This window comes from Pygocentrus nattereri, chromosome 5 (assembly GCF_015220715.1).
Source record: "Pygocentrus nattereri isolate fPygNat1 chromosome 5, fPygNat1.pri, whole genome shotgun sequence".
NCBI classification, from domain to species: Eukaryota; Metazoa; Chordata; class Actinopteri; order Characiformes; family Serrasalmidae; genus Pygocentrus; species Pygocentrus nattereri.
In genome coordinates this window covers 15,966,237-15,992,487 of record NC_051215.1, presented here as the reverse complement: position 1 = coordinate 15,992,487, position 26,251 = coordinate 15,966,237, and the positions used below count along the sequence as shown (strand labels likewise).

The 26,251-nt window shown below is 38.6% G+C and overlaps 1 protein-coding gene and 2 long non-coding RNA genes across 4 annotated transcripts; 2 read left to right on the top strand and 1 right to left on the bottom strand.

Annotated features, from left to right (window-relative positions):
* Window positions 1-541: 541 nt before the first annotated feature.
* Window positions 542-5,620, bottom strand: LOC108429602. The gene is made up of 3 exons (XR_001858022.1): window positions 5,537-5,620; window positions 4,140-4,327; window positions 542-1,212 (listed from the first exon to the last, which is right to left on the bottom strand). It is a non-coding gene; the product is annotated as an uncharacterized LOC108429602 (long non-coding RNA).
* Window positions 5,621-7,496: 1,876 nt separating this feature from the next.
* hand2 (heart and neural crest derivatives expressed 2) lies at window positions 7,497-10,310 on the top strand. Its single transcript, XM_017701463.2, has 2 exons — window positions 7,497-8,543; window positions 9,606-10,310. Exons 1-2 carry the CDS (start codon window positions 8,040-8,042, stop codon window positions 9,702-9,704), a joined length of 603 nt encoding a protein of 200 aa, XP_017556952.1. The 5' UTR covers window positions 7,497-8,039; the 3' UTR covers window positions 9,705-10,310.
* Window positions 10,311-16,846: 6,536 nt separating this feature from the next.
* Window positions 16,847-24,693, top strand: LOC108429601. Of its 2 annotated transcripts, XR_001858021.2 has the most exons (4): window positions 16,851-17,235; window positions 21,693-21,698; window positions 21,801-21,896; window positions 23,497-24,693. It is a non-coding gene; the product is annotated as an uncharacterized LOC108429601 (long non-coding RNA). The 2 variants fall into 2 exon arrangements; XR_005130315.1 differs by having other exon boundaries at window positions 16,847-17,235; window positions 21,693-21,896.
* Window positions 24,694-26,251: the final 1,558 nt, after the last annotated feature.

Genomic DNA, 26,251 nt, shown 5'->3' with positions numbered 1-26,251 from the left:
CTAGGCCTTCAGTTTGAGCCACAAATACCAAGACCTTGAAGAAAAGGAACACCTCTGTGATAACGTTCATTTCTGCTAGCATATTACTCCTAAGCTTACGTGATTTTTATTAATACTTTTTTGCTGCAAAGCTTGTAAACGACATTAACATACATTTTACATTATATACAACACTAGCAGTTTTACAGTGATGCTTTCAGTAAAGAGCCCTGGCATAGAGCTAACACTGTTTTCCATTTCTAACAACTGAATAAAACACATTGGTTAAACTACCACTCATACTTGCAATCAGTGACCTATATAGGACTTCCAGAAGGCCTAGAGTGTTCCCAACCATTGAAAGTTAAAACAGTGCTTGAACTGAAAATTACAGACATGTCCTTTTTTATTTTAAAGAAATTATGTTATTCTCTGCTTCTCTGCATGTATGTGTGTTAGGTAGGTTTTGTATATTTGTGTGTATGATACATGAGTTTTGAGTTTAAGTGTATATGTGTCTGCTAAATGGGTTTTTGTGTGTGTGCGTGAGTGGAAGGTGGGTTTTTGTGTAAATAAATGTGTTTTAAGTGGGTTTTGTGTATGGAAGTGTGTATGTGTGTGTTTGGGGGGGTGATGGTGTTACATGTGGGTTTTATGTGACCTGTTTAGCCCTGAAGGCTTCTTTACTGTGTGTATTTGAGTGTGTTTTGTGTTTTCCCACATGTGTCAGGTGTTGTTTCTCATCTTACTGTCATTGGAGCTGAGCATGTGTTGCAGTGAAGATCATCCCTCCTTAACCAATAGCCTCCTGTCTTTCCATTCAGGAAGCAGCTCAGGAGAGCAGGAAACAATGACCCTGTGTGTGCACATGTGTATGTGTAATGTATATAGACATGCATATACACTTGTGCTTGTACACTTCAATGTGTATATGGGGGTCTTGTTTTAGGACAGCACAACATATCATTTGTTAATTGTTATCACGCTATCAGATATTATAATAGTGGCAAAACTGAAATTCAAAAAATGAAAAACAAATGTGGAAATTATACAGCTCCTTACAACTTTGAAAGATGTGGTAGACCACTTTTACCATCAGCTAAACAGCACTTACAGCTTTTACCTTTAAGAGAAAAGAGACAATCAAGCTTCACTCTTGCTTCAGATTTGAAAAAATGCACAGGTATTTCTGTCCGTCCGTCCACTGTGAGAAGACAGCTCAGTACTGTGGGTCTGAAAGGATGTGTAAATGAAAAACTTGCATATAGTGGCCATTTTCATTGAAAAGAAAATCAATTAAAGGATGGCACAGTATTTTATCTGTTCACTCATTTTAATTGGACTTTTCAGCTATTTTTAATTCATTCTCCATTGTCTTCAGTCAGCTCATTACATCTTTATAAAGTATTTTGAACTAATTTGTGAATTATGAATAAAATTATGAATAAAGTTGCTTTGCTTGCTACAGAAGGGTGCAATACGCAAATGAGCCCTTAACCACAATGTTTTTTTACAGTGTGCTGTCAGCTTCTTGACCAAGTGTGGTTCCAATGATTGTTTCTGTGTACTTTGATGAATCAAATATTCACCTAGTCTGACAAAAGTATATGATTTTAGCCAAATAATCTTTAACTATGTTCAGTTATTAATGAAACACTGTTGTTTATCTCTACAAGGCAAATCACAATACATTACATCATAATCAGAATAGTGTTTTGTCCTAGTGTGTGTTTAAAAAAGTAAGCACCTAAAGTGGAAGTGAGGTGCTGACTCTGATCCATCAGTAAATAAAGTGTGAGCAGAAAGGGAGCTGAAAGCAGAAGTGGATGGTGATGGAAAGATGGAGAGGAGAAGAGAAGGAGGAGAAAAAGCAGCAAAGGCACCACAGCAGTAGAAAAGACTGAAAGACTGAAACACACCAGCCCAGGGTCGCTGATAAACAGGACAGGAGTGGAGATAGCATTAGTAGAGTATGTTCACATCAGAGCCGTCCAGTCTACTGCCATCACAACCCAGCATCCAGCCAATGAGAGAGGAGCGAACGGAGCACAGAGGGAACTTTGGGAGATTGTTAAGAGCATAGTCTGTCGGCGGATGGAGGGATGAGCTATTAGGTGTTGGGAGGGGGAACAGGTGCTATGGGACAGGGCCGAGGAAGTGATGAGTACTGGTGATAAGTGTTATGGATGAGCCAGAGGGGGGGAAAAGAGTGATGGGTAGTGAGAAAGAGAAGAGAGAGCGAGAGAGATACTATTAATATGTTCTGCTGTAGTCCAGTAACTGTTGCTGTGATTTGGCACCACTGTATTCAGCATAGTGATGGTAATGAAGCTATCTTTATTAAAAATGAAAATTGGGAAGGTGTGAGGGGGGTATAAAGGGACAGACAGAGAAAAGAGAGAAAGACATCTAAAGCAGTTAGAGAGACAGAGAATTCTAAAGGAAAACAACATGGTTGATGTAGAAGTAGGTGGGTCCTCTGAGGGCAGTGATGTTGGTTTAAAAGGATGAGGTGGGATTACACTTCACTGTTGATCTCACGGTAAAGATTAACAGTTCTGACTGTTCATTTAACAGTCCTGGAACAAAGAGCCATTGCAAAGGATGTCAATGAGAGTGGGGTGTAGTGTGTGATTGTGCTTGCATATGTGTAGTTTCATTCGCTCCAGCAATATAAACGACCTTTTGACTTTGTAGAAAAACCATCAGGCTAAACCGACAAGACCAACAAAATGTTATATATAAGCGAAGTGTGAAAAATGAAGTGTTACTTTAATCACTATGTTTCTTTTTTATGTTTGTTTTTATAAAACAAGATTATTTCCTTTTGTATCGTGAGATTAAGGTTAGAGCTACATTTTGGAAAAGGTTTAGAACACTTTTATTGTATATAGATTATTACTTTTTTAAAATCTTAACACAGACTGCATGGACTAGAAATAAACATTTAAAAATACATTTATAAAATATCTCCATTTTCAGTATTAAATGCATCAGAAGTTCACGGGTAGGCCTTGTTTTGGGACGCAGACGCAGCCTAGATGCAAACTACCTAATGCCACATTCTTTGCGTATTATTACGAATAACCAAATAACACTACTGAGTATGTTGCTCAACTCCCTCCTACACATACATGTGGGCCACTATTATAACAGCTATAAATACCTCTTTCTTTCTTATATATATATATATATATATATATATATATATATATATATATATATATATATATATATACATATAAATCACACCAGAAGAACAGTCACACACCTCAAAGCTTTCAAATAGAAGCATGTTTGGTTAGGTTTTATTTATTAGGCTTTACCTGTGTTGATTATACATGAGACTAGCAAAACAAATACAACAAACAATGGACAGTTTTATGAAGAACACATCATTAGATTTGTCTAAAATTAATCCTCTTTCATTAGTTATTATGAAGAAATGTGTGCTGGAGGAAAAGCAAGCTAATGCTGAGTTACTAAACAAATGCATTTTTTTATTCAAAGATTTAAACACATTTTAATGACATCAAGCAGATACCATATTTGGATTCAGCTCCCATAGACTATGCTTGTGTTAAAGTTTGTTTTATGAAGGCTATAATATTTCACTATTTAATTCTGACTCAAAACATTTGGCTATTTAAATGAATGTGGCAGAACTGTAGAGCTAGTGACTCATTTCTTCTATTGGAGTCATTTTGTTATTTCTTTCAGTAGTGGCCTTTCAAATCATTGCCAAAATATATCACATTGCTTAATTACTCCTAAACAAAACAGACCCTGACTTGTGGTTTCAAACCAGGTATGTTCAATGATATGAAACAATTCGTAAATGGAATCATAGTGAATCTTGATGAAATCTTTATTAATATCGTGCTAGTCTATTAAAGGCTTTACCTTGTGGTTTATTCACAAACGTTTATTCATTAAAAGTAGGGAAAATTGCAGGAAAAAAATTTGGAAAAATAAAGGGAACCACTCTTTGCAAAGTTGGATCCTCTGCGTAATGGCTGTAGTTCACGGAAGCAGATGAATTGGATTAAATTCTCGTAAACGTCCCTTAAATCTGGCTTTTTGCCTGTTCCCTATCAGCTGCCATATCAGATGGGTTTAATGCTGGTATAAATTAAGCTGGCCTGCTTGTTAAGGCTTACCTGCATGTATAGGTGGGGGAAAGTGTGTCGGCTCTGTGAAGCTGTGGTCGTGGATTAGAGGGCAGCTCAGAAGCACACAGAGGCGGCCTGCTTTAATGAGTCCTCCAGAGGAAAAAGCTTTGCTTTTACCTTTACCTTCTGTGCCCGTCTCGTTTCTCATTGGCCTTCCAATGGCATCAGATCACATGCTGTTAAACAAAAAAACATTAAAGAAGGGAACATGTAAAATGCATACAATATACACATACACTCAACTTTGGGTGGCCCTGGCCAAATGATATGTTTTGTTCATATATCCCAAGTGAAAGTTAACACACCCTTATCTGAAAACACAGTTCTGCACATTATAGAGCACAATTGCTGTTTATTTGCTGAATTTAACATATTGAGAGGAAAAATTAAACATAAAATATTATTTTTTGTTATTTTATCTTTGTTTCATGTTTTACAATACGTTTAACTGTATTTATATGTATTTGTATTTTCACCTAGAGTGCACACCACTATTTATGTACAACATACTAATAAATAACATGCTAGATATGATGCTTTAACCCCTTTAGGTGCATTAACTTAAAACCAACTTTGATCTGTCCAATAATGTACAACTTTAATCTATATTTATCTTCTAACACAAACTGCATGGAATAAAAATTGAACTTGATAAATTAATTTAAAATACCCATCTCCATTTTCAGTATTAAATGCATCAGAAGTTCATCAGTAAGCCTCGTTTTAGAACGCAGAGGCAGCCTATCAGTACAAACTGCCTAACGCCACACTCTTCATGCGTTATTACAATATTATTGATCATTTTATTGGGCTGAATAACAGTACTGAGTACGTGTGCATCATATGGTCAAAAGACCAGTTCACAGGGCACTGCTTTATTCATATCACGTTTATTAAACACTTGTGTCATGCTTAAATATTTGGCTCTGCGTAACTTGATTTATTTGTGTTAAATTCAGTGTGAAAGGAGATGGAAGAGGAGGGAGGGGGCAGGAGTCTGACCAACTGACCTGCCGCATGATTATGGGTCATTAACTGGAGACTCGGTGTGTTTCAATTACTCAAGAACCTCCAATCAGACAGATAAATTACACTTGGGCGCGCGCGCACACACACACACACACACACACACACACACACACACACGCACAACACTTAAACACGAATAAATCACGGGCCTCGCAGAGGGAAATTTGTGAATTTTTATACACACGCTCACTCTCTCACTCCCTTTCGTACTCTTCACACACACACACACACACACACACACACACACAGAGACAGGGGCGCGAGCGCGCGCGTTCACACAGCATTGTTTAACATACATGTAGTGTGTGGGCTCTGGAGAGAGAGAGACTGCGCATTATCCAAATAAAATAACTCACGTGTCAGCTTCAAAATCCTCCCAAAGAGCGCGCGATAAACACACACAGAGGAAAAGGAGCATCGGGCCTCTACCTGCAGTCTCTCCTCTGCAGCTCTATGGCTCTAGCAGTGCCTTATATATGTGAACTGTGTCGCGAGTGCGCGCGCATTTTTTTCAGAGAAAGAGAAGGAGTGAATAGAGGATGATAGAATGAATGCATTTGCCAAATTAACTATTAAAACACATATTTGCAAAGAAAACGGTGCTTGTAGGTGCAGACGTGAACATACCTGAATATAAACAGTCATAATAATCCGGATTAATGTAGTAAAGACTACATTCATAATGTAGTAAAGACTACATTCATTCACATTCATTACACTGTTAAACACACTGTAAAGTCCTCCTCGCGGCGCCCTCAGATGGATTATTACTGTATGTTTAGTTTGAGGAGGAGAAAAAGACAGATATTTCTTTTACAGTTTATTACTTTGCATTTCTGATCATTGCATTAATGGTAAACTATTAGAACCGGAGCTATAACTGTCAGATTTTTGCTTATTGTTGTTGTTGTTATTATTATTATTATTATTATTATTAGTGTACGTGTTCGTGTTAATGTTAGTATTGTCGTTGTTGCTGTTGTTGTGGCTACAGCAAAATCTCCAGTGTGGATTTTAACCTGATAAATAACAAGAAGCACTAGTGAGTTTAACACGCATCTTGATCAAGAACCACAAACGCGGCTCTGTTGTGTCTTTTCTCCATCTCGTTTAAATACATCAGTTTGACAAAATGTGATTTTTAAGGGACTTAATTAGATTTTTTAATGCTTTTTATGTTTTATTCTATTTTTTTGCCTGCGTTATGAATGTGTAAATGTCTTGAATTACCTTATTCCTTTATAAGCAAACAATATTCCAACGGTCCAGTCTTGCAAAGAACACACACACATACACATACACACACTCAACTCTCCGTGAGTGTGTACGTTTGCTCGGATGGAAAACAGTTATAAAGGATAAAGATCTGTAACAGAAGGCTCTTCACACTAAAAATAAAAAATAAACAAATAAGTGAGTTAATAAAACATTCCTCAGTATCTAGAATCTATACAAGCGATAAATACCGACTGAGTTTTGTAATATTTAGTCTATATCTAAAACATGATGTAGAGACATATACATACATCAACAAGCAAATAAACTTTTTCTAACAGTTTCGAGTTTCCCTTTATGTCTTTAAAGAATATCAATACATGAATAATAATAATACATTAGTCCGTATTTAACACACTGGACTCACCATATAACATTAATAATAATTTCCAAAAAGATCTGACCTAGCTATATAAACTAATATCTGCCCAGGTAAAATTTAAGATGTAGACTTTATCTAGACATTATAAAGCCACGGGTAACTAACGGTTTAGGAATCTACTCTAAACTATAACTAGGTGTCAAAGAAGACAAGATGATTCTTGAAGTCTATAATGAGGGGCTACTCAATATTACTCATTTCTACTCATACTTATATGCAGCAAATACGAATATACGGTTAGGAAGCATCAGTCTGGGAGGAATGGGTTTATTAGTAATGTAAGCAACAAAGGTTTCAAAATGTTTCTCAGCCCTAATTATCACCAGCCTATTAACGCACTGTGCAAATGGTTAAAAGTGCACATGCAACAAAGACACTTTGAACAAAAAAGCGCCTCAATCTGCATGATAAGCGCTACAGTTTTCGTATAATGTGATACATATTACAGAATCCGAACGATCTCAATAAAACGTTGTCAAAGTTTAAGAAAGCTCGTGTAGTTCATGGGTTTGGCTCCCCTCCTCCCCAAACACGCGATTGGCTCAGCCATGCACCGCCCCTCCTCCGCTTGGAGTGCATTGGCTGAGACATGTATGACCCCTCCTCCTCCAAAACAGGATTGGCCGAGAAACGATTCGAGCATATATATGAACTCAGGCAGCTCCAAGATGAAGCGGCGAGACCGAGAGCGAGAACTGAAGAAGAAATTGAGGTGGTGCTGTAAAAACCCCCAGACTGCGTGTTTATATGCACGACCACTGAGATAGGACCCTTATTTTTGCTGGCCTCTCACAGAACAAACTTCACCACGGATTTGAAAGCCAAACAAAAAAGAACTGTCAACGGTTCCATCGCAGAGGTCCAGCCTGCAGTGATCACTAATGGAGCGTTTTCATGGTGGATATGGACAATGGAGCCTATGCGTGTAAGTAGTTGCTTTCCAGTGTCGGGAGCTTTTTAGAGGGTCCATTGTGGGTTTTTCTGTTTCAAACATGTGTCGCTGAATAGCAGTGGTAGTTTTGTGATGGACAGATAAGACGGTGTTGGGCGCTTTGACCAACTCGAGAAGTTCTTCACGGCTTCCTTTCCATGGGAGGCTCGTAAGAACCCCCAACACGCACAGATTGAGAGAAAGAAAGAAAAGGAAAAAGCAGCACGTTCCCGTGTTTTTTTCTTGTGTGCCATCTTTCCTCTCCGTCGCGATGAGTCTGGTTGGAGGTTTTCCTCACCATCCTGTCATGCACCATGACGGCTACTCCTTCGCTCCGGCCACCCGCTGTCATGAAGAGAGCCCTTATTTCCACGGCTGGCTCATCGGTCACCCGGAGATGTCCCCCCCGGACTACGCCGTGGCTCCCTCCTACAGCCCTGAGTACGCAGCCGGGCCGCCGGGGCTCGAGCACTACGGTGGCGGGGTTCCAGGGTCGGCGCCACGGGCGGGCAAACCGCGTAGGCCCACGGCCAACCGCAAGGAAAGGCGCAGGACTCAGAGCATCAACAGCGCCTTCGCCGAGCTCAGGGAGTGCATCCCCAACGTGCCTGCAGACACCAAGCTGTCCAAGATCAAGACGCTGCGCCTGGCCACCAGTTACATCGCCTACCTCACCGATATCCTGGACAGGGACGAACAGCACGGCGAGGCCGAGGCCTTCAAGGCGGAGTTCAAAAAGGCAGAGGCCAAAGAGGAGAGGAGGAAGAAAGAAATGGTAAATGTGCTTTTCTTTATTCATGCAGTGAGTAATAAAGCAAGGAGGGCAAAGTGCATTTGGTCGTGTAGAATCTGAGCAAAGGTATCCACTAGAGCATCATGTTTTGAGGTGATGGACTAAAGTGAGAAACGTGCAGCATGATTTTTTAAACTACTGTTACTGGTTCCTTGAACGTGAAAGTATATACGAGCACAAGATGCAGGCCTAAATAAAAAACTAGAGCGAAGTATCGGGCGTAGATTTTATGCATAATCTGGAAAAAGAATTTCATTAAATGACAAATAAATGATCGGTGTGTTTTTAGAATTTTCCATAAAGTAGCGCAATTACTGTATTTGGTGCGTTTACACTTTTGTACTTGTACAGTCTTACAAGGTTGAAAAAGTATTTGCTGCAGGGCCTTTGCGACTGAGGCAGCGCTATAGGAGCTCGAAAATCAGAACTGCATGTTTGTCTGTAGTTTTTTAGGAATTTCATGTTAGGAATTATTGTATAAGGAATCCATACAATCTTAATTTGGTACACTTTATGTATAAACTGAAGAGATGAGAGATGGCCCCATATTTTTGAGACAGCTCTTACAGATGGACACAACAGTGCACAGCATCAACAAGAATCTATTCTTGTTGTAGAATCTACATATACATATATATATATATATATATATATATATATATATATATATATATATATATATATATTCACGTTTTATTATATTACACTGCACTACATTTTTTCACTACCACGATAATAAAGAATATCTTGCATTTTGTTTTGTTCATGAATGTTTTCGAATCGTCAAAACATCGTTTTAGATCAGGAATGTTTGGTATCAATAGTTTTGAACACATTTACGTACAACCTGCAATCTGACAGAATAGCCACAGTTCATCATGTTAGGGATCTTGCCAATAGAAGAAAAGTCAAAAATGTTCTTGAACGCGGCCAAAAAGAAGAATTAAGCAAACACCATAGAGGCATCTACAAACTGTGCTTCTTCTCTTTTTTTATTTTAGTCTGTCTCTGAATCTGATTGCTTTTCTTGCATTTTGCAAACAGAATGAAGTTTTGAAAAGTTCAGGGAGCAGCAACGAAAAGAAGCCTAAAGGAAGAACTGGTTGGCCTCAACACGTCTGGGCTTTGGAACTGAAACAATGAGAAAACGAACATAAAAAAAGAACACACAAAGAAACCCTTTACAAAAAGACCTTGACATGCAGGCCTTCCTGTCCCTCTGATTTTTTTACACTATAACTTTATTTAATGGAATATTTATGTGCAATTTCGCGCTCCGGACAGTGGATCCCAGAAGAGAAAAAGCCCATTGCAGAGCTTTAAGAGGAGGATGCTCTCTTGGTAAGGGACTCTGCTGTTGCTGTTGTTGTTTTTGATTAGTATGTGCTGAATGTTTTATTTTATTTTTTTAATTTTTGTTTTCCATGTCCCACTCTGAAACAAATCCGAGATGTGTGCCACTAAGGTGTACGTGAAGTGTAGGTCTCTCTCTCTCTCTCTCCCTCTCTCTCTCTCTCTCTCTCTCTCTCTCTCTCTCGCTGTATTTAAACATAAAGGGGGTCGAAGTTATGATACAGTTAAAAAAAACGTATTTGAAAAAAAAAATGTCATGAAGTGTAAAATACATTGTGATGTGTGTGGTCGTGTAGAATCAAGTGCACTTCCGTCCAGACACGAGAAACTTAAATAATATTGGAGATGTAAACAATGTAATTAATTCAATAAACCACTGTGTTTCAACGAGCTTAATCTTCTTGTTGCATTGATAAATACTCAGTAGGTTATTCTTTTAGAGAAAGAATAAAGAAACGCTGCCTGTAGCCAAATAAACAATGGCATGACGATTCCTGAAAAGAAAAGAAGTGTGCTATTCAGTTATTACGCGTTTAGAAGAAAGAAAAAAAATGCGGATGTGAACTAAGAGTGGCCATTAAAAAAACTGTTGAACTCCACTCACATTAGTTTGGAGCCATGCCCTTCACCGAGTGTTTATATTAGATAAAAAACTGCTGCTATCAGTGTCAGCTAATGTGAGTTTGTTACACAGCAACATGATTTATGAATAGTGAATTTACTACACAAGAAAGAACAATGTTCTTAACCGTAGAAGGTCATATTTATGCATCATCGATGGTAGAATAAGCTGAAGATCTCTTAGCGGTGAATGACACCCCCTCCCCAACCTTCACTACATACACAATTACACCTAACACCCCCCAAACACACACACACACACACAAACAATGCAAATATAGTATCTCATTAAATAAGACTAGATTAAGCTTTTGTATTTTTACATTCAGAATATACACATAAATTATTTCTTATACACAAACTACCGCATTTATAATATTTTTAAAGTGTACTTGCACTTGTTCGGGTGTGTAACAGCTACAGTTTAACAGCCTATTATAAGCCTTATCAATTACATCTATAGTTGGTGATGATAAATAGATTTTTTAAATATACCACAGTGTTTTTAAATTGCCTCGCGTTATGCGAAATACAAACTGATTAAAAAAAGATGATTGACAATCTCTTAAGTTTATGCACAGCTAAAGAGTGCAGTGTAACACAAGAAACTATGCGGTCACGTGCAGAAACGTAGCATAACAAAAAAAAAAACCCCAGGAGTGAAATTCCAGTGGTGCATTGCTCTCCAGTCCACTTTTCTCACCCAAATCACATCACTGAAGGAGCAGACACAGTGGAGCCTAAGAAAAAAAAATGCACGATTGACATTAAGAGCAGAATCCTGAGGAGGGTCAGGGTGGGGTAGACTGTGGCCGAGCAGCTATCGGATGTGCAAGTGATTGATAATGTGCCGATCAAAGCCGCTGCTGAAACCTCCCATTGGGGGCTGCAGTCTCGGGAATAAGAGTATAAGGCGATAAGGCTATAAGACAATAAAGCTTTGGCTATGAGTATTTCAGGACATAATAAAACATCGCGTTCATCAAAAATAAGACGTAATTTAGTCCATTCATAAACATTTATTTGAACACGTTGATTTGTGGCTGCGTTTATTTAAATTCAATATAGCCAAACAACGCTGAAATTTCAATTTCACGCGTGACGAGAGCGTGAAAGGCCCCTAAACGATCGGAAATGTAATGTAATAATTTAATTATTCAAATCTTCTTCTCCTTTTGCGAGCTATTTCTAATGTTGTCTAGCCACTGTTCTGCAATAATCTTTGGTAGAATTTGTAGGCTGCAAATTTCTTTTGATTTTTAATGTATTTTAATGTATGATCTAGACAGGGACTCGCGGCGCTTCCTCGCACAGGCCGGAGAGATTATTCATGTGAAGGCATGCAAGCAGACCCTGACAGTCAAGCACATCAGTGTAGAGAAGAAGACGATTTAAAGCCCATCCGATCGCATTAGATCTTCCCTCATCATACTGTACGGTCTGCTTCTGCGAGACTGTGAGCGCGCGCTGATCATTATAGTCTGAGATAATTTGTTGTCTCTGTCAAGATGGCGTCCGAGATAAAATTAAAGCGTCTGTTCGCTCTTGATTAAAGATACAGATAATTGTCTGACCTGATGGTGACCTGCTGCTGTCAGTGTAGTTCAGTCCCAATGGCGGAGTGCACACATAGGCCCGTCTTTCATGAGGCTCTGCAAACACAGTGCTGTAGAAAGTACCCCAACCCTTCACGAGGGGAAAAGCAGAAATAAGTAGAACACCGCCCTGGCAAATATATTTGAAAGCCTGATACCTCAAATCCACTTGAAGTAAAGTATTAAATACACACCTAAGAAGAGGGTTATTCAAAGGTTCTTAAGTAAAGACTTTGGTACTTTTACGAAATGGTTCTAGTACCAAATGAGGTTTTTGTTACAAGCTTGAATCCGTTACAACAACAGAGCTCTTTTTGCTGCTACATAGAACCATTTTAAAAAGATTCCCTATGGAACCATATACAACACATTCCCCATCAATCTGAAGATCCATTTCACCATACAGTGAACCATTTATACAAATTGTTCTTTGAGTGTTCATGGTTCTTTGTAGAACTATTATGTTTACTAATGAACCTTTGAAGAAGTGTGTACTTGCACTATCAGAAGTGAAAAGTAAATGTGGAAAATATGGAAGAGATGTCAGAAAAATTGACGATGCAATTACATAAATTGTCAGAAATTAATTACAGTCGTCTGTATATTCGAGCCAACTACAATGTGCACGGTTTAGAAGTTACCAAACTAATAATGAGTCAGATAAATCTCTCAAACTTTCAAGGGCCTCAGAATTGGAAATAATCAAGTACAAACGCTCAGAAAGAGTCCTTAAGTATCCAGCATGGGCAAAGTCCCCATATAAATAAAGGAGGAGTGAGTTTCCTATATGTACCGCGGCCATAAGATCACACTAAGCGCTGCCTCTGAGTAAGATGATCTTAACACTGCGATGTTTCTTTAGGGGAAACTGGGGCTCAGTGCTGAGGGCATGAAAGTTACTTTATTCCCACACTAGGCTGCTTCATCAAACTACTACAGCTACCATGAGTAAAAATGAGAACGTTTAGCCTGCACTGTAAAAATGACTATTCACTTTAGCTTTAGAAAGAAACAACAACAGCATTCATTTTTCCTTAGCTAAATAAAACTTTAAATACACAAACATACACCCACATAATGAGCATCTTAGCTACAACAGGAGTTTTAAGGAAGAACCCAGAAAAATAAGCCAACTTTTTTAAAACAGTAAATGTTTTAATTCTAACATCTTCCCAAATGACGCGCAAATGTCAATCGTTTAAGCAAGTAATACATAAATAACCCCGTGTTATTTGCTTCAATTACATAATGCATGATTTACCAGTCAATAACCTGCTCGAGCAGTTTGGCAGCCTTTTCTGCGCAATTGTGTTAAACTCCACGTTAAAGCTCTCTCGCACTTACTGAGTCCTGATAGATTTTAAAGCATGTGGACCAAATAAGATCTCTTTCCTGGTATTACAGACATCTGTAAACGATTAGTTCATAAGTCCCTCCTCCACTTTTGGATTTCTTCTCTCTCTCTTTTTTTTCCCCCTTCAGTCTGCAGAGAAGTTTTGCAGACATGCTGACGTCACATCAGACGGTAGGGAGCCATCCTGCGCATAAATTGGACGTCATCATGCTGCATGCCCACACCATAAACGTGAATAGAAGGGCTTTAGAAAGCCTGGGTCACTGTGATGAACTATGTGTTTGAAAAAGTCTGCATAATCACAATGAACGTGAAGGCTCCAGAATGATGTGTGGTATGAAATACATAATGCAGTGTTTCTCAGCCTTAAATATATTAGTGCTTTCGTGCTGTAACTGAACTTATGAGTTCAATCATGAGTCCTTCACATGCTGAAGTGGGTGGGAGAAAGAAAGAACACCGCAACTTGAAGTGCGAAGTACATGAGCAGAGCAGGGCTGGGAAACAGTGGTGTGCTATGGCACTGTGGCAGGCATGGAGTGTGAATATATATATGATAATGATATATATGATATAATGATATATCATTATCATATTGCCCGATTAAGATAAATTCTAATAATAATATTAATAATAATGATTTCTATAGCACAGTCCCCATCACGAAACCAACACACCTGTTCACCACCAGTTGTTTGGACTGACCTCCATGAGCTCAGTTTTTAGGACTCACATATATATATAGAGGCATCTTAACTTTCAACCTCAGATTATTTCTTAACATGTGCAGAGCAGATGAAGTCCGTGTGCCCAAAGTGACCGGCAGAGCTTTAACAATGTAGCTTACCAGTTGGGGATGTGAGAAATGCATTAGTAATATTAAAACAATGCCGATTTAATGTGGGCATTTCTTCGTTGTTCATGGTGCTCGTGTAGATTTGATGTCTTATAGTTTATACCGCATCACTTAGATCTTATCTGCGTGTCGAACACTGCGGCTGAAAATTATATTGCAGTTATCAGTAAGCCTGAGTCATTATGGTTAATAACGTTTGTGCTGGAGGAGGGAGGGAGGGGGGGGGGCGATATTATGCGTACTTCGAAGAAATTTAAGCAAATGACCCAATAAGGGGCTAAATCTCATCGCCAATGTCAAAGAGGTTTCACAGTCAGAACGAATGTGGTCGCTCGGCCTATCGTACCTGAATGAGAATCTCTGTTTCTGACCCTTAATACTAGACAGTCCAATGTACATTATTGTGCGTTTATAAACGACGTTCATATTTAATATTTCACTATACTAATAGTTAACAACCACTACACAACAGAACAACCACTATAACATTTTAAGTGTAACTTAAAATGTATAAAACAAACGTGGTTTGCAGGATAAAGTTTATTAATAAAGTAATTATATTACATTATATTATAGCCTTATAAAACTTCATTTATTCAACAAACTCAGCACTCGAAGTGAAGAGGAGGGAAGGCCAGGGCGGAGTCAAACGTGTTTTTACCGAGACAGTAGTTGAGTATTATGATTGCTTACTAATCTACCTGCAAACATCTCAACATGTCTTACCTGGCCACTTGCATTAGAACCGGCTTACGCTTTGTTGTCAGTACACGCCAGTCTTTATCTTAATCCCATTCAGCTCTATTGCATTCCTTTATTTCACGATCAGGGGCATTTATTTAGCGTTTACTTCGATGTTTAGTCGAGGTATAGAGGCAAGTAAGGGCGATGCATTTAAACTTTTTCCACTGTTTCCAAATGATTTTGGACTGAAGTTTTAGCACCCTAAAATCTAAATGTGAGATGTGGAGTGATGCTGCAATTGACCAATTTCAAAAGCCCTCACTGTTTCATATAATATTTTTTTTTTCTCTAAAATGAAGTCCATGGACCCCCTCTTCCATCGGGCGTGTTCCCATCAGAGAGAGCTCTCTGGGTTCCTTTTGGTGGAGGACATTAGTTTGGTTCCAGTGCTCCTCCAAAGAAAGAAGCGGGAACAGCGTTGTGTTGGCAGTGATGTATTACTTCATTTCCCACATTAACCATCCCACAATATTACTGAGGAACTATTTAAAACATTCTATAAATAGTAGGCTATGGCAGACTGACATACTTCGGCGGAAACGTACCCCAACGCACCTCTGGCTCCAATTCCTTAGCGTTCTGATTCTAAAAACACAATAAAAGAGCAATACTAACCAACCTGGTCAATCAATGTAGTGACATGGAAACGTCTTCCACATTAGCATATATTACCAACCTAAGTTTGTCGTTGTGGGGACAGGCCTATCAAGCGATGCTGTCTATCCAGCTTTAGCCGCTTGTTAACCCACACTACAGGCATGTATTGCTCCGTATTGGTATGAGTGAGCAGGTTCAACAATTGGAGTCTTTGGCAAACAACTCTACACACCATCTGAATCTCAGCTCCTCCATTCTACAACTTTACATCATAACCACTTCGGTTGGCTAACTACAGTACAGCCAAAGATGCTATAAAGTAGAACTGATGTCTGGTTGGAACTTTTCTCAGGTTAAATGTAGCTGGAGACAGGTAACTCCGGATCGTGTTCAGCTTGAATGAAGCTAATGTCTTTACTTTAATTAAATCTTTACTTAAGTTAAATTAAAACGTTGCTCATTTTGAACGAAGCCCGTGTCACAGTTACATTTTTAACGCTGTTGATTTTACATTAAGTCGGTGTCCGCTAGCTTTGGGGCATTTCTCAATTTAAATGAAGCACGTGTCATTTAGTTAGGAACGGTGCTCGGTCTGAAGGGGCTTCATACTCGTTAGATGTAGAGCATTGCTCGGTTTAAATGAAGTTCGTGTCCGTTACATTTAGAACTTGTTCAGTTTAAAGGAAGCCAATAATCTTCAGTTCTGTTATACCGGTTTAATTTAAATGAAGTTTAAGATTGCTTAGTTTAAACAAAGCTCGTGTCCGTTACATCTGGAACTTTGTTCACTTTGCTCACTTTAGACGAAGTCTTCGTTAGCTTTGTAATATTGGTCCATTTAAACTACGCTTTTGTCAGTTTAAGACGTTGCTCGGTATAAATGAAGCTGGTGTCCATTACGTATGAAATCTTGCTCAGTTTAGCTGAAGCTCGAGTCTAGGACCGTGTTCCCTTTAAATGAAGTGCGCGTCCGTTAGATTTAGAACACTGAATGTGAAACGGAAACATTTGGCTTCTTGTTATTGACAACAACCACAAACCATTTACCCGGAGCGCATTTATCTCGAGGTACAACGACGACACGGACAAGACCATCCGTAAATACCTTAATCTAATTTTAGTGATGACGTACCACACATCGCCTAAAAGCATGAGCGAAGTTATTTGTAGTCAGGCCACATCCATTACTGCCTGCCAGTCGCCTTCTGTGTGTTTGTCCCACTGATACAACAGAACCGCCGGTGCTTCATCGTCTGTCCTGTGCGCTGCGCTTGAATATCACACTAAAATGAGACAACCCAACATACACCACCCGCGTTTATGTGCGCCTGCAGCATTTTTTGAGCGCCGGAAGATCAGGCCTTGTGCCCCGTTGGTGCTGTCAGCTGTGACAGTTCCCAGATGGAGGCCGCTACTGTATGAGAGATTGAGTTTCTCGCGGGAAAAAAAAAAGAAAAGAGAAAAGAGAAAACCTCCCTCTCTCCATCCAAACCGTCCTCCTAAAGTCTCTGCAGGCACTTGTGCGCCCTGGCGCTGCGGAGAGAAGCAACCACGGTGAGTACCCAAACCACTTACAGAACGAAGGAGCGGGGTCTGTTTTCTATTCGGAAGCTGGGTGTATTTTAGCAGAGTGGGTATTCTGAGAGAGTTTGAGTAGATTTCATTGTCTGGCGCACTTACACTGTATAAACGTTTCCCTTTAATGATGTTAGCTTACGTCCCCCAGTGTAGTTCACATCAGCACAATCTCAGCTTGTGTTGTTTTCACTGTTGCAGCGTTAATGTATTTAAAAGCCACCAGCTTTTATTCACATAACGACACCAACCGATTCTACAGAGTATTTTATATATACATTTTAGAATCGGTTTGTAAATGAGGACCCGCAGCTTTAGCAAACGAATGAGGTATACAGATTACTGTATTAACCTGCTATTTAAAGTGAAACAATCAATGATGATGACGATGATGATTAGCTTTGGCATTATCATACAAACAGTAGCCTTGATGGGCACACAGTGAAAGTTTATTCCTGCTGTATTCCGGTATTTGTGTGGTAAGAACGCTGTAAATGTTTAGAAGAACTTTGATTTTGCTCCTATTCAAATAAAAAAAGAATTGTACGCGGTAAGAAATAAACTTTCTGTGCATGTACACTTTTCTTTCTGCAAAGCACTAACAATGTAAATGTTTCCTCAAAGGTACATCAGTGGTTTTAAGGTCCAGTTGTGCACCTTAAATACGTTTTATCTAACTTTTTAAAGAAGAACAACAGAATAAAAAGCCTGGCGATGAGACGGGGTGTGTGGAGTCAGTACAACTTAGAACATATAATTTCAATGAATTATGGTTCAATGATGTTCCCTGACTAAGGGAACTGAGATGTACTCTTGAGGGTATTCCCCCAGTGAGAGTTTCGCATCTTTTTTTCTGAGTGTGTGAAGTCACGCGGGTGATTATTGATCGAAGGAGCTAAATATGAGCCTGAAAAAGGTGTTATTATTGTTTGTATTTGTGTAACATTGCCAAGCCGGGGTTCGTCATCTCAGGTATTGCTAAAGCCTGGAAGGTAGGGATATGAAACATTATATAGGCGTTATGAAGTGTTTAAGCTGTGTTTCTAGGCTCTGAATCAGAGAAGAAGGTCGGACCCCCCAAGTAGAATCTGGACCCCCAACACCCCATTCATTCCGGAGAGCAAGGGGCGACCTGCTCAGTTAAAAACCTTTAAACGAGAGCATAAATCCACACCACACACACATACACACACACACACCCACACCCACACACCCCAGAACACCTCTGCCGTGAGTTTTCTAAGAAGTCTCTCAAAAGTAGTGGGGCTGTACGCGGTCTAATGATTGTTAAAACGATAACATGTTCTTATTATCGCGATACTGAATGTAATCTTCCACACTGCGATGTTCATAATGATATGCAGCGATATTTCTAACTGTAGAAAATGATTTTATTGTTTTCTTAATATATTTTTTATATTCGCTAATGTAATGGAGATTCCAAAAACTGGCTTGCTGTTTCAATCAAATCAGTTGTGTAAAAAATAAGTTAAAGATTATATTTGGCACGATACACAGAAGCAGTGTGGAAATAAAAGACTAACTTACAGAAAAAAAAGTCTTAAAGAAAAATACAATAGAGCTACAGTGGCAGCAGGTTGAATGGACTATTACTGTATTTATTATTGTCGTGAATTTTGAATTGTGCGTTAAAAATGAGTCCTATCATAAAGGCAAATGAGGAGAATATAACGATTTAGAGTCTGGGTTGTTCTTAAGCTCAGTAGGTTATAGTTGGACACCACCATTTATTCAATTGTAATATGAATTATTAATAAGATGTTTGACATGTAACGTTTTTAGACGCGGCAGATCGACACTGAGCCGAACTTCATTCAGACAAGTTAATATCGTTTCTTTCTTAATATTCTTTCTTAATATCGCTCATTTATTCCCTCCTTCACCCATTTGTTCTTTTACTTATTCGCTCATTTATTTATGCATTCCTTCATTCGTTTATTCTTTTACCCATACACTCATTTATTCACCCGCTCCCACACTCGTTTATTCTTGTGCTCATTCACTCATTTATTCATTCCTGCCTTTAATCATTCATTCTTTTCCCATTCCCTCGTTTATTCTCTCCTTCACTCGTTCATTCTTTTATCCATTCTCTCATTGATTCATCCTCTCCTTCACTCATTTATTCTCTCATTTACTCATTCCCTCCTTCAACTATTTATTATTTTCTCCATTCACCCATTCATTTGTTCTCTCCTTCTCTCATGCATTCTTTTCCCTCGTTCACTCGTTTTTTTCTTTTGGTCGTTCCCTCATTTATTCATTCCTTCCTTCAATCATTCGTTTAACCCATTCCCTCATTTATTCATCCTCTCCTTCATTCGTTTATTCTTTTACTCATTTCTTCATTTACTCATCACCTCATTCACTCGTGTATTCAGGCTGAGAGGCTGGATGGGGAGAGAGAGATCTGAACGCATTCAGGCAGAATAAAGATCACGGACACTTCACTATTCAGAGCGTAAACCTTCACTAATTACTGTACCTACTGCGGGTCAGTTTGAGTGAAATAAATCATACATGGGTATAAAGGACTGAAAATAGTAATACTTTCCAAACTTGTTTTGGTAAAGGCAATATTGTTTTATTAATATGTAGCGAAGTCAGTCTGCATTTATGTGAAACTAGCAAAACAACAATGTCGCGATTTTAAGTTTAATATTAAAGAAATGTAGGAAGGAAACTGACCGCGTGGCTGAACTTCGCTGTCCTAAATTGAATTCAACATCTTTTCTTGAATTAAACAATTATTTATTCTTTTGGGGCAGCGTGGTGTAGAACCAAAACTATAGTCCAACACTCATGTAGGCTTTTCCATAAGCCGCTGTATTTACGCTCCAGATAAAAATAAATAAATAAATAAATATTAAGTCAAGAAAAAGTCTAAAGCAGCGATCCAAACCTGCACTGTATATCCCTGTTTACAGTAATCACTAGCCTATATTTATACACATATCTGTATATAATTATGATTTTGTTCCAACAAACATTTGTATAAAACTGGTATGCATTATATATTATATTATATTATATTATATTATATTATATTATATTATATTATATTATATTATATTATATTATAATTCAGGAGGAATAATATATTTCATTAATATATACAATCATGCTCAATCTGCATAAGCCATTAGCCAAATCTGTTTACCTGTTGGGGCACACAGATAAAACACAGCCCAAATATTAGATGTCTGGATTCTGAGATGCTGCTCTCTCCTCCCAAAGAGGAGAGAGAGGAGACGCCAGTCATAAGACACCTACATTATTGCCCAAAGACAGAGGGGGGAGTCTGCTGTCCATAAGGACAGTAGTCAGATGGCCAATGATGTATTAGTGCTTCCATGCCAAGTTCTTCTTCCCAATAAGATTAGGCAGCTAACTTCAAAAAGCACAAAAAGGGTGGATTTCTTAAGGTTGGTATAACAAAGTGACTGAAATGCCATAATGTAGGACAAAAAGTGCTTGGTAAGAGATTATCATACTGAACAGCATCCAGTGCTACAAATCTAAATAATTAGATGTAACAGACTTGTAGAAATCAGTAACCAAACTTCATATGAGAATTCCCCAGATTTGGGTTTTACTATGTGGTTTAGCATAGTGATGGTCCAAAGTCTCCTTGTGGCCCTGAATGGTGCAAAGATGCCCCTGTTCTTCTGTCTTATATTAAGTTCTTTATAATGGACTAAGAGGCAAGCACATCACCAGACGTCATGTTGTCTATTCTGAGTTGTAAAGCCATTCATGAAATATTTACACACAAAGAGATGAGAGCCCTAGCTGGAGCATTCCTGAATACCTCTGCCCACAGTTCTCATCTCTCTCTCTCTCTGCCTGTATTAAACATGTGGCCAGTCAGTTTTTCTCTCATGAAAACATCTGTTCTTGTGCACACACACACCACAGCCCTTGCGTTTGTGGCAATGGCCGGTAAAAATAACCTCATATGGCATGCGGTATAATGCAAAACATCCAGTGAATGCTTGTCACAGATACAATGAGGTACTGGAGAGTGGTTTAGTAAAAACACAGGATGTGGCCTTTATTGTACAAGAGCTATACTTTGGCTACAGTGGAACAACTTGAGTCTTGCATTGTTTTCCGATATGGCTGTAGGGCAGTGGAAAAGACCAAAAGTGGAGCTATGCAATCTCAGGTATCATTAATGAGAAGCATGTCAGGGTGCGTCCATGGAAACGGTGATACCATGGCCAGCTCAGGTCCGTCCACCACTCGGGGGCCTCTCGGGCCTGGTTCCTAAGCCATCCATCACGCGCAGTAATGGAGAGTTTCTGGAGCAGTCTGTGGCTGACTGTGTTAAACCACAGCGATGACAGCTATCTACTCTCCCTCGTGAGGCTACCATCACACTCTGTTGCTCTCTCTCTCTCTCTCTCTTTCAGATTTCCGTGAGTATTCCATGAAGAATTTCCCTACTTATACATCTGAACCCCTCCCCACCATCAGCCATGTTGAATATGTTTCCAATCTGTGTGCCCTGTCATGGTCAGAATTCTGCCCTGCTTCCATGAGAGAAACCCCACGTCTTTCCAAATCAAACACATCGGATATTTAAGGACAGACATGGCTGCCTCGGATGATTAATGGTAGGTCCTGCACGTTTATTTAAGGTAGCTTAATCAATACACCATCACACTGATTAATTTTGAATAAAGATCATATTGTTTGCTAAGAAGGGAAGAATTGCCCTCGTGCTCATGGAAATCGAACAATAAAATGAATCTGCTGATTCTGTCCCATGCAGTGCATTATGATTTTGTGTAATCCCAGCTGCTCAGTGCTTGGGCTGTGTCTTTGAGGCTTTCAGTAGGACAGCTGTGATGCAGTTGAACCCCCCCCACCCCCACCCCCCCCACACACACTGCACATTCACTTCCAGAATGGCACGGGACAAGCTGTTTGTACTGGGAGTTTCAATTTTCTCTCTCATCCAAGTACCAAAACATTCAGTCAACAGAGTTAGCCAGTAATACACTGCAGTGGGTCACACAGGCATGAGAGCGTTTACAGTGGAGCTTCAGGTGTTACATGCAGTTATCCCATTTCAGCCCTGTCGGACCGAGGGCTTAAGACCATGTTATGTGAGCTGATGGAGCGTGAGACAAGCTCCCCCAAACAAACCCTGTGTGGATAATCCTGTAGCTGAACTCTGAAACTCAGACTGCTCCTTCGGTTTATCTACAGCAACAGAAACTAATTTCCACCTACACTACTGTAACATCTAGCATAGCAACAGATGGGCTACAGTCTGTAATTTTATGCCTACGAAGTACACCATTATGGGAGGTATTTCTGATAAAAATGGCCAATGAATGCAGGTACAGGGTTTGTGCAATTAATGTACTTGTCAACTCAGTGAATACCTCAAGCAAAGGCATTCTAATAATGGTGCAGCTTGATTTAGCAAGTAGATTACGGGCCTTCACCTTCAGTCTTGGACATTAGCAGGACCCCTGTTTCAAGGACACTTGATTCTGAGAAACTGAGCAAAATCTATCCATCTGTCCATCCCTCCATCCATCTCTCACAGAGGTTTATGAAATTATACATCCTTTACTGATAACAGACTTAAATATTACATTTTCCTGTTAAATGTAAGTGAACAAATTCTATTTATTTGCTGCTTTAACACACCGGAAAATAACTAAAGCAATACAAAACAAAATATAAAAATTTTACACAAACCAATGTTTTTCTCCAGTGCTCTCTGAACAGAATTGTGTACTTATTTTTATTTAGAAAATCTATGTGTCAGCTATCTTTCCATCTGTCCATCCATCAGTCCATCTATCTACCCATCTATCAGCTTTCATGTTTAGGAAAACTGCAAAAAAAATAAATAAATAAATAAAAATTCACATTTATTATAGCTCTACATTTAGCAGTGCAATCAACTCATTGCTTTCAGTGGTCACTCATATGTATGATGAGGAAGGGAATCTCAATGTTATTCAGTTACTACTGATTACTAATTGCTAATATTGGGGCTTTGCTAATAACAAGGTAATATACTGAAACAAATATGCATTGGAAAGCACAAATATTTAGCATCTAAGATTTTCACCTTGAAGTTTACATAAAAATTATTTCAAAAAGATGTTTGGTGTTAGCGAGGATCTCTAACAAACACAAGAGCAGCTCAAATTCTCTCCCCTTTTTGTATCTCTCTCCCCTTCTCTCTTTCAGGTGCTTGCTGATTTAAGGAGTGGGTGTCAGGTTGATTTCATGTTTATTGGCCAGACGAAAGGGTCCACAGGTCTGCCCGTGTTAGGGCCTCTCACGGGTGGCCTGGCTGCAGGCAGCTATTGAGGTTCACCACACCCCACTGATTTCATTGCTCTCCACACGGTGGTTTTGATCATGTTGAAGAGGAGAAATGGCACACCTTGATTAGATGTTGGTGAGGGTGGTCGACGTGGTTGGACAATCATTCCAGTATCAGCACTGCAACTGCCCCATGTGAATCCGCAGCCATGCAGATCAACAGTATGGTTTGATCAGCATTTAACAAATTGGAATGGTTTCAGTGGCTTGTTTTTGTAAAATGTGCCCAGTCAGGGTTCATTTGGACCAAGTGCAGCGACGGGGCTTTGGCAACACCAAAACAGTGCGACAAACGACCAGAGAGTGGACATAACAAGGGCAGGACAAATTATAGGCCTATATGAAAGCTGGAAATTATTATGAAGTCTAAATAGACACTGGGATCACAAAATTTCCAGATGTTATGTCATAATCAAGAGTGTATCAGTTTGAAAGGAACAAAACAAATATAAGATGCATCATTGTTTCCATTGTGTCCCTTAGTTATGAGCATTAAGTAGAAGCTTGTGGTTTTCCATGCAGGGAGAAGTTTAGTGAGGATGAAACAGTCCTTTACGAATCCTACTAAAGCTATTAAAGGAAACAAACAGTTAAGGGACATGCTCAAAAATGTGCTCAGTTATGTGGCATAGCTTACATTTGTTTACTGTATGAATGTCTAATGTTAATAAAACACAAGATTTCACAAAGGAAATCTGTAAACAGCTAATGGTAAATGTTAAGCTTTTTATATTGAGTGAAAGTATTTATTTGTGAGGTTGTCAAACAGCAATACCAAATGTTTGTGTAGACACAAAATGATGCACTCTTTCATCCCTAACACACAAACACCTCCTCATACACACACTCTATACCCCCCAACAAAAGATAACCAGTGTTTTAAGATTCCAGGGCCAGGGCAATTTATCAGTCCTCAGTGACTGACTGAAAGAGGCCTGTAACTCTCACTATCTCTCTCTCTCTCTCTCTCTCTCTCTCTCTCTCTCTCACTATCACTATCACCTATCAATATAAACTACAGGATTTAACATGGAAAATAAATATTATTATATTCAATCACTCAGCTGGCTCTATATAATTCAATAAACAGGTCTTTTGATGTTTGTGTGTAAAAAGAACTATTCAAATGTTTGGATGCAGCTAGTAATACAAGGTTTTCCTTAGTTTTTCTTTTTTCCACCTTTTAGAATGGATCGAGTGAAGAAATCAAATATCTATTTTAAATTCTTTAAAGTAGTCCCTTTTTCTTGAAGCAGCTTTATGTACTCTTGCTGTTTTGTCAAGCAGCTTTATGATGAGTCACTGAGAATGTTTGACTTTGATAGAAAAAAAAACAAACATTCACTATGTTTTTTAAAAAAATGGAAAGAAAATAAATAAATAAAACACATAAGCGTGCCATTTGTATCTCAAAACATGTTTTAAAAATAATTTCTGCACATCAAACCAAAGAAAAAATGTATATTAGTCTTCAAAAATGATTTAACTCAACTCAAGCATGATGTTTCATTTTTACATGGTTTCCTGGCTGACAATATCTTAAAAAGGGTTACAAGGTTTTTAAACACAGTATTAGCACTAACTACCACCAGTGCTAATGGCACAAGAACGTTAAACCGTTCTAATGATTCACTTTCAGTCTATAATTTGGGAAACAGGACTGAACTTTCAAAATAACCTTGTTTGTTGACAATTTCACTGAAAAAAAAGGACGAGAAACCGTTTTTTTTTTTTTTTTTTGCATCCCATGATCTTCAGAATATACTGGAATATTCCAGTTGGATATTCTAGATATTTCAGAGAAGTGAATGGGTTCAGGAAACAGAGCTGAGTGAATGCTGAGGGACACAACTGAAATGTACACTTTCCATAATCTTTAATAGACGCCTCATAAAAGAAGATATTTCAAGCACTATAGATATAGTTATCACTATAGATGTTAAATGAATTCACATGGTAATGCAAAAAAATACAATTTTAGAAAATGATATAATAACGTTTTATGTGATTTTGTTTCAAGGTAAAGTGTAGTGTACAAAAATACCATTTTTACCCGTTTCCAATTTATAAATGTTTTAATAAATGTATCTTTATCAGAAACATGCACAATTGACTTATTACTACTGACATATTTGTTCAGTGGCACAGAAAGTTTGACTGTAGTTACTGAATAGTCATAGTAACTACTGAACAAAGATTAAAAACTGAATTTCAGGCCAGGGGGTTATGCAGATGACAATAAGATTTTGAGTAGTATATCTAGAGTAGACATACAGTGCAACATATCTACATAATATCGGTCTACAGAGAGTCTTCACAAGTCACATGTCAGCTAGTTAAATTCTTCGAATAGAGACATTCTATTTGGTCCCCTCTCCCACCTTAATCATACTTTGCATGCAAGAAAGAAGTTCTTCAATTGTTCTTTAGTAAAGGCAATGGATCTATTTAGAACCATGAGTTCTATTTAATACCTTTTTCAAACCAATACGGGTTCTTTCACTGTTCGAAAGGGCTCTATATAGGACCATATGCAACACATTCTCCATCGATGTGTAGAACCTTTTCAACCGCTGTCTTTATTAACCAAACTTTATAAGAGTGTGAGGAAAAACAA

Excerpts from the sequence above, each read along its gene's own strand:
- hand2 (XM_017701463.2), top strand. The coding sequence starts at position 8,040 with ATGAGTCTGGTTGGAGGTTTTCCTCACCATCCTGTCATGCACCATGAC. Across the intron at positions 8,544-9,605 it reads AGAGGAGGAAGAAAGAAATG|AATGAAGTTTTGAAAAGTTC; the intron begins GTAAATGTGCTT and ends TTTTGCAAACAG.